The sequence below is a fragment of the Nuphar pumila genome, chromosome 11, assembly GCF_984573655.1.
Source record: "Nuphar pumila chromosome 11, dmNupPumi1.hap1.1, whole genome shotgun sequence".
Lineage (NCBI taxonomy): Eukaryota > Viridiplantae > Streptophyta > Magnoliopsida > Nymphaeales > Nymphaeaceae > Nuphar > Nuphar pumila.
The window spans coordinates 102,364,212-102,379,616 of record NC_143259.1 but is presented as its reverse complement, the minus strand read 5'-3'; the positions used below and the strand labels follow the sequence as shown (position 1 = coordinate 102,379,616).

The 15,405-nt window shown below is 35.8% G+C and overlaps 2 protein-coding genes across 2 annotated transcripts; one reads left to right on the top strand and one right to left on the bottom strand.

The window, feature by feature from the left end:
- The first annotated feature begins 1,384 nt into the window (after window positions 1-1,384).
- Window positions 1,385-3,116, top strand: LOC149822639 (tetrahydroberberine oxidase-like). The gene has a single exon (XM_089979937.1). The coding sequence runs from the start codon at window positions 1,391-1,393 to the stop codon at window positions 2,969-2,971; it is 1,581 nt and encodes a 526-aa protein (XP_089836063.1). The 5' UTR covers window positions 1,385-1,390; the 3' UTR covers window positions 2,972-3,116.
- An 8,535-nt stretch (window positions 3,117-11,651) lies between these two features.
- LOC149822638 (uncharacterized) lies at window positions 11,652-12,274 on the bottom strand. The gene is made up of 2 exons (XM_089980334.1): window positions 11,993-12,274; window positions 11,652-11,891 (listed from the first exon to the last, which is right to left on the bottom strand). Exons 1-2 carry the CDS (start codon window positions 12,272-12,274, stop codon window positions 11,652-11,654), a joined length of 522 nt encoding a protein of 173 aa, XP_089836460.1.
- Window positions 12,275-15,405: the final 3,131 nt, after the last annotated feature.

The following is a 15,405-nucleotide window of genomic DNA, read 5'->3' as shown; positions in this document are numbered from 1 at the left end:
AGACGTGGACATGCATGACACAAGTTCGACTTGCAAGTTCAATATTTTTTTTAAAAAATAAGACACGAGGATACAAAATGTTTTAATTGTTTAATCAATTAAAAACTATGTTTTGATATTTTAATGTTAAAAATATACTTTTATTAAAATAAACCCTTAAAATAATAAAAATGTTAAAATAATGTTAAAATATTATATGTACATGTCCTGTTCATGTTCGTGTGTCCCAGTGTGTCCTATTGTGTCACCATGGATGCACCACGAAAATGGCATATATATATATATATATATATATATAGAGAGAGAGAGAGAGAGAGAGAGAGAGAGAGTATTGACTTAATTCACCAGAGAAATCTAAATAAATAAATAAAAAATTCAAATACCCTCCAAACTTTTGGGTCTCATTCATGAGCATGCCAAAAGTTTGAGAGATTGTAAATTCAAGCCAAAGTTTTTACCTGAGTTAAGAAAATTCTCCCAATCATGAATTAACACTGGGTTGGTCTTGGTTAAGACTAACTCATGTTATAAATTTATCATTGTAACTCATGAGATGAATTACTAATTTACCCCTATTCTAGAAGTCATAACAAAGTTTGACTGTAGGGCTTAAACAAATGTATTTAGTGTAAAAACTTTATTGATTACAATGATATTTGAACTCTTGACCTCCTCAATATAAAATAAAAACACTAACCACTACACCAATTAAAAAATTATTAAAAATGTTTATAAAAAAATTATATAACCTATTTAATTTCCAGAAAGCTAATCAATTCAATAGTGACCTGACCCACTGAGAGCATAATTGAGTCGCTTGAAGTTTCAAGTTTCTAAACGTGGAGGGGTCATTGCTATGTTGATTAGCATTAGGGTTGTCAATGAGTCAGGTCCCGACCTAGCAGGTTATACCCTAACCTGACCAAAATAATATTTTTTTTGGGTTTGGGCTTTGTAGTAATTTAAATGTGGTTGTATAACTGTTTTTTAGAGTTGCTTAACTTTTTTAAATTAAATATATTTTCTTGACAGCCATACCTTACCGTCAAACTTTGTTCAACCTTCTAGAATATAGGTAAATTAGTAATTCAATTCATGAGTTATCTGGTTAAAATGATAAATTTAAAACATAAGTTAGCGTTTAACCCAAATTAAACCAAACCTTAATTCAAGATTGGGGGAATTTGATAAACCCTACTCTCAAACTTTTGGTATGCACATGAATTAGACCAAAAAGTTTCAGGGGTACCTGAAAAATTTTCCTAAAAAAAAAACGAGACTTGGCCTAATAGCAGTACGGCTCACAATTACGTCAAATTCCAAGGGGACCTCACAAAATGTGAAAGATAGGCATATAAAGCCACCTTGCATTATCTCTGTGCATGATGCAATGGCATCCTTGGCAGCTGCTGCCTTCTTTCTCTTCCTCATTTTCTCACCTCTCCTTGCGAGCATAGACCCAGAGTCCTTCCACTCCTGCCTCCTCCACAATTCCATCCCACCAACCTCAATTGATGCCATCCTCCACACCCCCAACACTTCCACTTACTCCTTTCTCCTCAATTTCTCCATGCAAAACCTTCGGTTCTCTTCTGCTGCTGCTGATGCACTCAAGCCTGTGTTCCTCATAACTCCCCAAACAGAGGCTGAAATCCAAGCCTCTGTCATATGTTGCAAAGAGCACAATATCCAAATCAGAGCTAGAAGTGGTGGTCACGACTACGAAGGTCTATCCTATGCCTCAAAAACTCCATTTATTATCATGGATCTCATAGAATTCAGAAATATAATCATTGATACAGAGGACTATACTTTATGGGTGGAAGGTGGTGCAACTCTAGGTGAGGTTTACTATAAAATTGCAGAGATAAGCAGCAACCATGGTTTCCCTGCTGGGATATGTTCCACTGTTGGAATGAGTGGGCACGTAGCCGGAGGTGGGATTGGCATGTTGTCGAGAAAGTACGGCATTGCTGCGGATCACATTGTCAATGCTCGAATTGTTGATGTGCATGGAAGAATTCTTGATAGAGAATCAATGGGTGAGGATCTATTTTGGGCAATTAGAGGAGGCGGGGGGACCAGTTTTGGTGTGATCATTGCATGGAAGATCAAGTTGGTACCTGTTCCTCAAACTGTTACTGTGTTCACTGTCCATAAGAAGGTAAAAAGAAAAGCAATTCATCTTGTTCATAGATGGCAACATGTTGCCCACAAGCTTCATGAAGATCTCTTCATCAGAGTAATATTTCAAGTTAAGGAAAGGAATACAGGAGAGAGATTTGTTATAGTTGGATTCAATTCTCTGTTTCTTGGTCCTGCCAGAGAGCTTATACCATTGATGGATGAGAAGTTTCCTGAGATGGGTTTGAAGTATGAAGATTGTAAAGAGATGAATTGGATAGAATCTGTCGTATACTTTAATTGGTTTTCTCGAAATTCATCAATGAAGATGCTGTTGGACAGAAAAAACAGAGAGAAGGTTTATTTCAAGGGAAAATCAGACTTTGTTAAAAGACCAATCCCAAAAAGAGTTTGGGGAGGGGTGTGGGATAGGGTGCAGCAACAAGAAACTGTTTTTGTGATCTTGGATCCTCATGGTGGAAAAATGAGTGGTGTGTCGGAAAGTGAGCTTCCATTTCCACACAGGCACGGGAATCTCTACAACATACAGTACTTGCTGAAGTGGAAAGAGAGAGAAGAGGAGGAATCTAAGATGGATTGGATGAGGGAGTTGTATGAGTTCATGGGTCCTTACGTTTCAGACAACCCAAGGAGTGCCTACATAAATTATAGGGATCTTGACTTGGGTATGGATGTAAAAGGGAACCTCGGCTATTGGGACTCCAGGGGTTGGGGTCAGAAGTACTTTAAGGGCAATTTTAAAAGGTTGGCACTAGTGAAGGGAAGGGTAGATCCTGAAAATTTCTTTAGGAATGAGCAGAGCATTCCTCCTATTGGGACTCCATGATGGACATCCTAGGAGTGTAGATTGTATCCATTTTCATATAGAAAAGCCCTCTTGAGTCATTAATGGTCCTTTGGTAAAGTATTGTGTCTTACCATATCAATCTTCCTTTTGTTGAATCCAAAATCTTTATTGCATTCCCTTTCTCATGGAAAGTAGAATGTGCTAATTTTTTTCTGACTTGGCTTAGATCATGTGCAATGATGTAATATACAACTTAATGAACTGTGTTGTTCATTATAACTAAAAGGGACATCACAACTGGGTGGGTGCTGGCAACGTGACTTCCACAGTGTTGGGTGCCATCAACCGCACTTTGGTCAGTGTAAAATTGGACTCAATCAACCCTAATTGACTCTCTCTCTCTATCTCTCTCTCTCTCTCAAGGTCAAACTTCACTTCCATCTCGGTTTGAATCAGCATATATATATATATATATATATATATATATATATATATATATATATATATATATATATATATATATATATAGAGAGAGAGAGAGAGAGAGAGAGAGAGAGAGAGAGAGAGAGAGTCACTAAAATATGAGAAAAGTATGAGCATTTTTAATAATTTTTTTTTTCAAATTCAATCATGTGGATGTGCTTGGCATGATGAATTTGCTAGGAATCAACCATTGAACCATGTATTTTATATGAAAAAATGTTATTTTTGAATGCTTGAATATTTATTAAGATAATATGAGCCATTGATTTTAAAGCTTTAAAAAAATCTCTTTTATGCATCAAAATCTGATGAATCAAGAGCTGGTTCTTATAAAACCAAGCATGCATATCTGTATGGTTAGATTCAAGAGAAAAGAACAAAAAAACTTATGAAAATCATGGTTCACACATTAGTTATTATATTTTCAGTTTTCATATTGTAGTCTCTCTCTCTCTCTCTATCTATCTATCTATCTATCTATCTATCTATCTATCTATATATATATATATGGGTAGGTGCATAATGCTTTTTGTGCCTACCACATGCCTACCATCTGTGGATAAGATTTTTCAAGTTGGTTTTAAAAAATCTGACCCTGCAGATGTGTTCTGTATGATTGGTTTGCTAGAAAATCATACTTGGATCACGTTTTTTTTTTTTTAAAATATATAATTTTTAAGCATTAAATGTTTTTTAAAATGTTAAGCTATTGATTTTTGAATCTTATAAAAACCTAACTTGATGTTGAAATCAGAAGCATGTAAATCACAGCTGTACAGTTAGATTTAAAAAAAATAAAAAAAATAAAATTTTCAAAGTATCGATAAGCACAAAAAAGCCTTAGGCACCTACCCATTATATATATATATATATTTCTGCACTCATATTATTTTCTGAAACTAGCATGCTGCACCCATCGCACTCGTACCAATAGCTCCAAAAGATATGATAGAATTAAGACAGTTAATGTATGGCTCCAATCACCACACGTAAAAGCCGCCTTTGAACTGTTGTTTGCGTGCATTTTGTCGTCACTTGTTTGTGAATAGTAGGCACATGGAGTACGCGAAAATTTGGACCTTATTTTATCATTGTTGAGCTCTTTAAGGCGCAGCCCCTTTTAGCCGATGGAAATGTGGTGGTCCTTACAAGAAAATGGCATCATTCAGAAGTTACGTGTAGCAAGCCACTTTCAAGTTTTCGAATTAGAATAGGACGAAGAAACAATATATATTCATGAAGCATACATGGTAACTTATTTTATCATGAACTCTTATCCAATAAAGATGTAACCATTGGGGGAGGCTGACTGGTCAGGTTTGTATCTGATATTCGACCTGACCCAAACAGAAACACATGGGAATGGGCGCAAAAATGCAAACCCACCTAGTATTCCGATCGATCCGAGCCTGACATTAGTAATATGCGAGTTGGGTTTGAGTAATATGTTGTGTTGGATATCCCATACTTGATTCAAGTATTTTTATGTATTTTTTGGTGGCAATAAACTCCTAAACTTGGGTTATGCTTTTTGTTGGATATCCCACTTGGCTTGACTCATGTATTTTATATATATTTTTAGGTTATGATTGGGAGCCCTATTTTATTGGGGGCAACATGTACTTAGTTGACTTGACATGACTCATGTATTTTATATGTATTTTTAAGTTATATTTGGGAATAGGAGAAACATTTACTTCGTTGACTTTGACTCAAGTATTTTATGAGTGCATTCTAAAATTAGATAGAGAAGATATATGAATACATTTCTTGTACGATAATGTACAATCAATGTTATATAAGAGCAATATTTACTTAGTTGATAGTAAAGCTACACAAATTGATAATGTTTGCGAAGTTAAGCAAGAAGTTGAATGATGCATAGTTAAATATCAAGTGGCATTCCGAAGTGATGTACAAAATATTGTCGAAAGTGATGTACAAGAATGAAATAATGAAACTGTTGTGGCTAATGTGCATCTATCTCAACCATCAACTATTGAGCTCATTCATCTTGCGAACATCCCATCATTTCCAACAATTATTGAAGAGAGGATCACTGAAAACAATGTGAAACCACTTAAACAAACTAGTGTCGGTAATCTTCATTGCATGATAAACTAATGGTCCAAATAGGCCATATGTTAACTTAGTGAAGATACTCTTATTGTAAATATGATAGCTACAAGGTTGAGTTGGGATAAAACTCATGTAAAGAAACCTCAAAGGAAAAGATGTCACTTGTTGTAACGACCCCGGATTGACCATCAAAAAATACATAAATTTTTTTTTAAACAATTATGGAAAGCATTCCAAAGACCCGAGACATATTACAGATTTAATATTCACAACCCATCAACCATTTCAAACATAGAATAAATTTAAACCATAAACTGAAATCACATTTACTCAATCAAAAAATTTCAATTAAGTTCCACACAGTTTTCATATCAAAACAAAATCTTTAGTGTACGTAAGGACCCCGGCCACCAAATCATAGCTTTCATAACCTTCAGCCAGCCAGTCCCTCCATCACGGTGCCTCAATACCTGAAAAATATTTTTTTTAAATGTGGTAAGAATCGATGACCTCGTATGAGACCCTCTCAAATTTCAACAGTAAGAAAATGACAACAAATTTAAGAGGGCTCTGTCAAACAACACATATCATCAGAACAAACTTACCATCTAAGCAGTTCAAGCAAGCAAATAGGAGTTTCATGCTAAAACAAATATTTTAAGATGCATGAAATTGGTACATCATACATGAATATCTTTGAAGTTCATTAATCAATATTTTCTTTTGCATACATATCTCTAGTTAAATGCACGCCCAATTTTTAGTTTTCACTTTCTTAACAATCTTCAGATACTAAAAATGAGCAAATTTTAGGTTCTACACATGTTCCTCGATCTATATCAAGAATTCACACCATCAATCAAAACATTAAGAATTTTTACCTAATGTCTGGACATCAAGAAAATCCACATCCATTGACGCTACTTTCTTGGTATACCAATAACTACACTTGAGTTAACAATACTACCCCAAGTAAAGTAGTTGAAGTTTTCTACAACCGTGGCTGAAAACATGAATCACACATCAAGTTCTTGGAGACAATAAATGCACATGGTGTTTAGTATCCTCACAGTCCCTCATGACCACCATCTAAGATTTTCACCCTTTTAGAGGGACAAAAAAAAAATTACTACACTGTTTTGTCTCTTTTACCATTTTAATTAATTAAAAGTTCTTCACACAAGAGCAATTATGTAAATCCGCATGAAATAACAATTTTGGGCCTTTGCCCTGTCACAACCCAAATCACAGGTTGATATACATGTATATTGGTGCTGTGAACATAATTAAACACGCAAACTGATATACATGTTTTTATGCTGTGAATACAATCCAAATCGCAGGCTGATATACATGTTTTCATGCAGCAAAAACTATTCAAGAATGTAGACAACATATATATATATATATTTTATGTTGTAAATCTGTCTAAGAACGCAAAAAATCATATTCAAGCATCAAGAAAGTTGAAAAAATATATTTTATGCATGCAAAAAATTGCAGACATGTTCAAGAATGTAGAAAACCAGATTCAAGCATCTAGAACGCTGAAAGTACATATTTTATACAATTCAAAAAATTACAAGCATGTTCAGGAATACAAAAAATCAGATTCAAGCATCAAGAATGCTGAAAATATATATTGTATACATATAAAAAATCACATATTCAATTTTTCTTTAAACCTATGTGATTTAAGTCATGCTAAACCCTTGTTCTATCGAGAAAAAAGAAGAACCTATACCCTTTTATTGTAAATACATGAAAAATAGAAGAAGGTAACACCCTCTCTCTCTCTCTCTCTTCCTCGCTTTTTTTCTCTCTCTTGTTCAACCGTCTCCTCTCTCTCAAAATCTAATTTTCAGAGAGAGGGGCTGATGGGGTTTTAAAAGACATGGGGACTCCCCATAAGGCGGGTTGCGCGCCCCCTAGTGTTTTATCATTAGAAGAGTTCTATTTAAATAAGAACTCTTATATTCTCCACCTATTCATATATATATATATATATATATATATATATATATAGTTTTTTTTAAATAATATAGTTTACCTTAATCATACTTGGATTATGGATCTTGACAATGAGTCCAAGATCCATATCACTAATGGGTTATGGGTCTCGGCATCAGGTCCAAGATCCATACCATGAATGGATCATGGATCTAGATATCAGATCCAAGATCCATACCATAAATGGATCATGGATCTTAGCATAAGATCCAATATCCATATCATAAATGGATCATGGATCTTGGAAATGGATCTAAGATCCATATTAAGATCCACTAACGCTAGCATAGTATATCGATATCCATATAAAAATTATGTTCTTTCAATAAAATCTACATTTATTAAAATTTTAAATTTAAGAAAAATTTACGAGATATTACATCCCTACTCTCTCAAAAGATATTCATCCACAAAATTATAACGTACCAAATAAAAATGGTAATATTCGTGTATATCGGCTTCAGGCTCCCATGTGCACTCATCCAGTCCATGATGTTGCCACTGTACTTTCACGAACAAAATTATCCTACTCTGAAGTATATGCTCCTAGCAATCTATAATCTCCATTGGTCTCTCCTCCGTCATCAAATATGGTTGTACTTCGACTGCCTCATACTAAATAACATATGAGAGGCCTGATACATATTTCCTCAACATCATGATGTGAAAAATATTGTAGATCTCAAAAAACTAAGGTGAAAGTGCTACTCGATAAGGTGACTCACCAACTCGCTAAAGAATCTCAAAGGGTTCAGTGTATTGAGGACTAAGCTTTCCCTTTTTTCTGAACTTAAAAACACTCTTCGTAGGCGATATCTGAATAAACATGTACTCGTCCACTGCAAAACTAAGTTGCCTACATCGTTGGTTGACATAACTCTTTTGTCGGCTTTGTGCAGCAATTCATCATTGGTGAATCATCCACATCTAATCTGAATAATGTTGGATTGCCTCTAAAGACTCCACTGCTCTACCACTAACCTAATCCCAACACACCAGAAATCTATAAGGTCTACCATATAGAGTTTCATACGGTGACATACCAATACTAACATGGTAGCTGTTGTATGAAAACTCTGCAAGCTTCACATGATTATCCTAATCTCCTACTCAATCCAGCGGGCACACTCTCAGTATATCCTCAAGAGTCTGGATCATACACTTTGTATGCCCATCGGTGTGTGAATGAAAAGTTGTGCTGAAAACTTCAGTTTGGTACTTAGAGCTTTCTGTAACTGACGTCAAAAACAAGATGTAATGAGAGAATCTTGATCTAACACGATAAAAAATAGTACCTCGTGAAGTCTAACAATCTCATCTATGTATGGGTCTGTCAAGCTCTTCAAATTCTGACTCACTATGATTGACAAAAATTGTGTACTCTTCGTCAGTAGCTCTACTATCACCCAGATGGCATCATGCTGCTGACAGGTCCTTGGTAAACCCATGATAAAGTCCATTGATATGTCATTCAACTTTCACTCGAGAATATCCAGAGATTGTAATAGTCTACCAAGCCTCTGGTGCTAGATCTTAACTTGCAGACAAGTAAGATATTGAGACACAAACTCTGTAATATCTCCTTTCATCCTGTTCCACCAATATGTTCTCTGCAAGTCCTTGGACATCTTGGTGCTACCAACATGAACAAAATACTTCAACCTGTGAGTCTCACTTATCATCTCCTCTCAAAGAGCCTTCAGAACCCACCATCTATCCCCAAACATAATGGTCATGTCCTCCTTATAATGGAACTGCACATTCAACTTTTGAGCGCTCTCACATAACTTCTCAAAGACCGAATCAACTGACTGTAGCTCCTTAATACGATCAATGATATTGGGTTGCACCCTCATTTCTACACAATAGATGTGTCCGGCTTCGTATATAAATGGCTTCTACTTGACAAATTCCTCAAATAAGTCCAAACTCTGACCAATTAAGTCGGTTGCCAAAACCGATGTCTTCCTACTCAGTGTATCTGCCTCTACATTCACTTTACCCAGATGGCAAGCGATAGTAAACTCATAGTCCTTAAAGAATTCTAACTACTTACGTTGTCTTAAGTTCAGATCCTTTTTGTGAAAAAATTTACTTAAAACTCTTGTCTTTAAACAAAACCTTAATTTGTTCTCCGTATAGGTAGTGGGACTAATTTTTAATGCAATGACAATGGTTGTTAACTCCAAGTCATGCATCAGGTAGTTCTTCTCATGCACCTTCAGTTGTCCAAAAGCGTAAGTAATGACCTTCCCATGCTGCATCAAGACACAACCTAGTCTGGTTCTCGAGGCATCACTATACTTCATGAACCCTCCTGACCCTGAAGGTAAGGTCAAAACTGAAGCAAAGGTCAACCTCTTCTTTAGCTCTTAAAAGCTCACATCGCAACGTAATGTACAAACAATCTTCACCCATTTCTATAATAGCTTCGTCATTGAAGCAACTATATGAAATAAGTCCTAGATGAATCAACGATAATACCCTGCCAATTCCAAGAAGCTTCTGATCTCCATGACTGTCTTCAGCTGCTCCCAAGACAACATTGCCTTTATCTTAGCTGAATCCACCTCAATACAATTACCTGAAATAATGTGTCTGAAGAACATCACTCTATCGAGCCAGAACTCACACTTAGAGAACTTAGTATAAAGCTTATATTTTTTGAGTATCTGTAAAACAATCCTCATATGCTCTTTATGTTCCTCCACACTCTTTGAGTATATCAGGATGTCATCAATGAACACAATGATGAATTGATTTAGCCATAACTGAAATACTCAATTCATCGAGTCCATAAATGTAGTTGAGGCATTCGTGAGTCCAAATGATATCACCAAAAACTCATAATGCCTGTATTTGGACTTGAAAGCTATCTTTAGAATGTCCTCTGCCTTGATTCTCAACTGGTGATATCTTGAACGAAGATCAATCTTCAAGAACACCTTCGCTATGCATAACTAATCAAACATGTCATCAATCTTGGGCAAATAATACTTATTTTTCACAGTCACCTGATTCAACATGCATTAATTGATGCAAAATCTCATAGATCTATCCTTCTTCTTGACAAATAAAACTGATGTATCCTAAGGTGACACACTCGACCTGATAAAACCCTTATCAAGAGGCTCTTGCAATTGCTTTTTCAATTCCATGAGCTTAACATGTGACATACAATACGGTGCTTGAGACACCAGTATCGTACCAGACATTAAATCGATCTCTCGGTGAGGTAGTAAACCTGGTAAGTCTTTTAGAAAGACATCAAAAAACTCACTTACCATGTCCAACTATTCTAATGGTGTCTCTTGGTTATTTGTAGTGGACATACTAGTCAAGAACACATACAACCCTACTTGCAGTACTTGGAGATCTTCATCGCGGATACGATCGTCACCTCACCCACTAGCATAGTCGCTTGAAATACCAACGTTGATAGATCGAGTTACTCTAAGCAGACCTTCTTGCCTCGACATTGAAGAGTCATGTTATGCCATGATAGCCAATCCATACCCAAAATGACATCATAGAATATCATCTCGAGTATAATAAGATCAGCTGACAACTCGTGTCCCTCAATAACTACTCGAATTGCAGGTCGATACTTAGCACATCGAGTAGATACACTCATCGAAGAAGTGACTTCTAACGCGGTCTCTAAACTAGATGGTGGAATGTCAAGTAACTCAGCAAAAAAAGAAGATATAAAAGAGTGGGTTGCCCCCGAATCAGACATGACTTAAGCAAGATGATCAACAATTATAATAATACCTTCGATCAGATCGGTATGGTTATCCTGCTCCATGTCTATAGCAGCATACACCTGTCCATTAGTCTTTCTTTGTGGTTGTTGCTGCTGTTGGTAGCCCTGGGCTCCTGGCTTGTTCGTGCAGTATTGGGCGACATGTCCGGGTTGCTTGCATTGATATCAGAGCCCCTTGAAGAGAGGACAATATCTGATAGGATGACTCTTATTGCATCTCTTCCACGTCTGTTGTGCCTTCTCCTACTTTTGCTTCTACTGAGGATGGTTCTGGTAGTTCCCCTGCTAGGTCTTTTATTTCTTGTTATGCGCCACTTGTGTCTTGCTACCAACAGGTCGGTTCATTTGAGCTCCACCATTATTGTTGCCACCCTTCTTTGACTATCCTCCCTTAAATCTCTCCCACACATCATTAAGGATGAAAACCGACTCAATGATGTCACTAAGTATCATAGAACGGCTAGTCATAACCCGAACACATAACCCGTCCTTGAGCCCCCTCACATATTTTGTTACCCTCACCTTGTCATCGGCAAACAAGTTGGGATAGTATCGCTCCAGGCTCCGAAATTTGGTGGTATAATCCATCAAACTCATGTTTCCCTTAGTCAACTCAAGAAACTGTGGGTACATCCTTTCCCTATCGAATGAGAGAAAGTAGGCCTCCAAGAACTCCTCTCAGAAGGTCTCCTAGGGAATGAACTCATCGTAGCATACTTTACCTTCCGCACAGTGTCCCACCACATCTTGGCATCACCTTTCAGACGATATGTGCCAAAATCTGTTTGCTTGTCCTTTGGTATGGACAGAACAAGGAACGCACGCTCGATCTCCTCGACCCAGCTTTCAGCGGCTTCATGGTTAGCATTTTTGGAAAAAGTTGGAGAATCCAACTTCAAGAATTTCTCATACGTCACTGTACCAGTGTTTGAAGTCATAACATATGTAGGGTGCATATATGTCGTAGGCTGAGCAGTCTGTGTCTGGATATTCATAGTCGCCATCTCGGCCAGACTGGGCATTTATAAGAAAAATTCTCTACTCTTGTTAGTTCTTGGGAACGTTCGCACGGTTATGAGTATACATAAAAAAAAATCAATAAAAAATTATCATTAAATTTAGTCTCCTAGATCAAGTCTACCCCCTTAGGATTGATTTTGTTAAAGACACATAATCACATCAAGCTTGCAAATTAAATCATCATACACTGATTTAATTATAACTATCCATATAATCAAAATAAAATTTTCATAATTAAAAGACCATAAAGAAATAAAAATACACAAGATACCTCTTATCAGTGATCTAGAGGTTGCATCTGGAGTGCGAGTTTATGATCTTTATGGTGGTGGTTTTAACTAGTTTTGATACTAATTTTATCTTTTCCAAAGATAGATTGGTATCCCCAAATAATCTTATATCTAGGCTCTAATACCACTTCTATAATAACCCCAAACTGATCTTCAAAAAATACATAATTTTTTTTAAACAATTATGAAAAACATCCCAAGGACCTAGGGCACATTGCATATTTAATATTCACAACCCATCAACCATTTTAAACATAGAATAAATTTAAACCATGAACCAAAATTGTATTTACTCAATCAAATAATTTCAGTTAAGTTCTACACAGTTTTCATATCAAAACAAAATCTCTAGTGTACATCAGAACCTGAGCCACCAGATCATAGCTCTCGTGCCCTCCATCCAGCCAGTCTCTCCATCACAATGCCTCAGAACCTGAGAAACATTTTTAAAAATAAGGTAGGAACTGAAGTCCTCGTACGAGACCCTCTTAAATTCATAAATACTTAAAACGGGCAAAAATTTCTTTGGTTCAAGTCTGTATATAGTCGTAGCTTAATACACAATTTATATTTTAGTTATTGGGTTCAATATTTGTTCTTCAACCAATATCAAGAATCTATACCATCAATCAGAACATTAGGAATCTTCATCTAATGTGAGGACATCAAGAAAATCTATATCTATTAGTGCTGCTTTTTTTGTATACCAATAACTATAATTGAGTCAACAATACCACCCCCAGGCAAAGTGGTTTAAGTTCTTTACAATCTTGACATAGAATACAAATTGCACATCGGGTTCTTGGTGACAACAAATGCACACAATGTTTAGTATCCTCAAAGTCCCTCATGACCATCACCCAAGCTTTTCATCCTTTTAGAGGGACACAAAAGAAGAAAATTATTACACAGTTTGGTCTCTTTTACCATTTTAATTAATTAAAAGTTTTTCACACAAGAACAATTATGCAAATTCATATGCAATAACAATTTTGGGCCCTTACCCTATCACATCAACAATGTAATTATTTCTAAAACCAATTTTTTAATAAATCATTTTGTAATGCAAATTATAGCTTAACATTTCATGTGCAACACATGATCATGACCTCAAAAGGCTTATAAGTGATTCAAACATTACCAGAATCATATAACATTGAAAGATTTTTTTTTCAGTGAACATGAAATACTCATAAATAATCAAAATTTCATGTTCATAATATAATACATGGTACACTCACGACAATTTAATGAGTGCATATTGTACCATGTGTAATCGTCTTACCGTATTGTCAGAGAAGTCAAAACAGTTAAAAATTCATAGATAAATAACTGTCCACAACATATTTCTACTGCAAACTCTATCAAGATCACATATATATATATATATATATCTATTTCTATTTCTATTTCTATTATAAGTATTGTCACGATTATAGACAGTTATACAACAACAACAACAACGCCTTCATCCCAAAACAATTGGGGTCAGCGATATGAACCAAAAAAGAAAATCATTTTGGGTCTTCCACATGAATCCTTCTCCTCCAATCATTTCTATCTAATGCCATGTCCTCGGTGAGGTTCAAAGCATTCATATCCTTTCCTATCATCTCCATCCATGTCTTCTTAGGCCTACCCCGACCTCTTTTAACTAATATATTTTCCCATTTCTCCATCCTTCTAACTGGAGCATCATTAGGCCTTTGCCGAATATGTCCAAACCACCGTAAACGATTCTCTCTCATCTTATTTTCAATGGGTGCAACGCCTACCTTCTTACGTATCTCATCGTTCCGAATCTTATCTTTTATTGTATTTCCCACCACAACAAAGTCGTGGATTAGCGACGATCATATTTCGTCGCTATTCTGTCGCTAACAGGCTTAGCGATGACTAGGTGACAGTATGCTTACGTCGCGAATTTTCGACGCTAACTAGCGACATAATAAATTCGTCGCCAGGTTCGACGCTAATTGCGACGGAATAACGAGCGATATATTCTGTCGCCAATCCACCGGTACTAAACGACGACCACGGCTTGGCGACGGATATACGTCCGTCGCTAGATTTATATGCATAGCGACATATGGTTCTGTCGCTAATCCGTCGCAAACACAAAAAAAATTTAAAAAAATTATTTGAAATATAAATATCGAGAACAGTACAATTTATATTTTCTGTAAATAAAAACCAAACCACACAAAAAATTCCATATAAAAGGAATCTACAACAATTAATCGTTTCACCTTGAAATTAACAAGTTCAATTAACTACAATTCAATAATTACATTTAAGAAACAAAAAAAAAATAGAACTTCAACACAGTTCTCTAATCATCGTCAAGATTTTGTGCGTCTTCTTCTTCATTGCCTTTATCTGTCCTTTCAGCTCCGCTACATTGATTATCGCTAGCAGCCTACACAAGAAAAGAACAGTCAGTATTGATAAACAAAATATAATGAAATAAATTACACACTATATGTGATTCTATCATGTGCTCATATGTGTTTTAAGGCAATAAAAAACTTTATATGTGATTCTATCATGCTCATATGTGCTCTAAGGCAGGCAAAAAACTATATATGTGATTCGATCATGCTCATATGTGTGCTAAGGCAGTCAAAAAATTGAATATGTGATTATAGCATGCTCACATGTGTTCTAAGGCAGACATAAAAACTCTATATGTGATTCTATCATGCTCATATGTGCTCTAAGGCAGGCAAAACAAAAAACTTTATATGTGAATATATCATAAATGATATATGTTCTAAGGCAGTAAAAAAATTCTATATGTGATTTTGGCATGCTTATATGTGTTC